Here is a 323-nt window from a genome sequence, read left to right as displayed (position 1 = left end):
GCCCCCGCGGTCTGTGCCACGCTCGGAGCTGGCAGGACCCTGGGGGCGAAGCCTCTCGGAGAACTCAGGGAGCTGGGGTGCAGCCTGGGGACCCCCTTACCTCTTCAACCCGCTGGCCACGGCGAGGCAGAGCACGGCGAGGAGGAGGAGGAGGGTCTTCATGTCCGGTCTGTGCCACGCTCGGAGCTGGCAGGACCCTGGGGGCGAAGCCTCTCGGAGAACTCAGGGAGCTGGGGTGCAGCCTGGGGACCCCCTTACCTCTTCAACCCGCTGGCCACGGCGAGGCAGAGCACGGCGAGGAGGAGGAGGAGGGTCTTCATGTC

The 323-nt window shown here is 69.0% G+C and overlaps 1 protein-coding gene across 1 annotated transcript in view; it reads right to left on the bottom strand.

The window, feature by feature from the left end:
* The window catches only part of CTSE (cathepsin E), a 4304-nt gene extending 4142 nt beyond the window's left edge, over positions 1–162 (bottom strand). The window contains exon 1 of the mRNA XM_008943224.1: positions 101–162. Coding sequence (XP_008941472.1) covers positions 101–162 — 62 coding nt within the window. The remainder of the gene's footprint in view (positions 1–100) is intronic.
* Between the last annotated feature and the right edge of the window lie 161 nt (positions 163–323).

The sequence above is a fragment of the Merops nubicus genome, unplaced genomic scaffold (assembly GCF_000691845.1).
Source record: "Merops nubicus isolate BGI_N331 unplaced genomic scaffold, ASM69184v1 scaffold38786, whole genome shotgun sequence".
Classification (NCBI taxonomy): Eukaryota; Metazoa; Chordata; class Aves; order Coraciiformes; family Meropidae; genus Merops; species Merops nubicus.
This window is presented reverse-complemented; position numbering and strand designations above follow the sequence as displayed.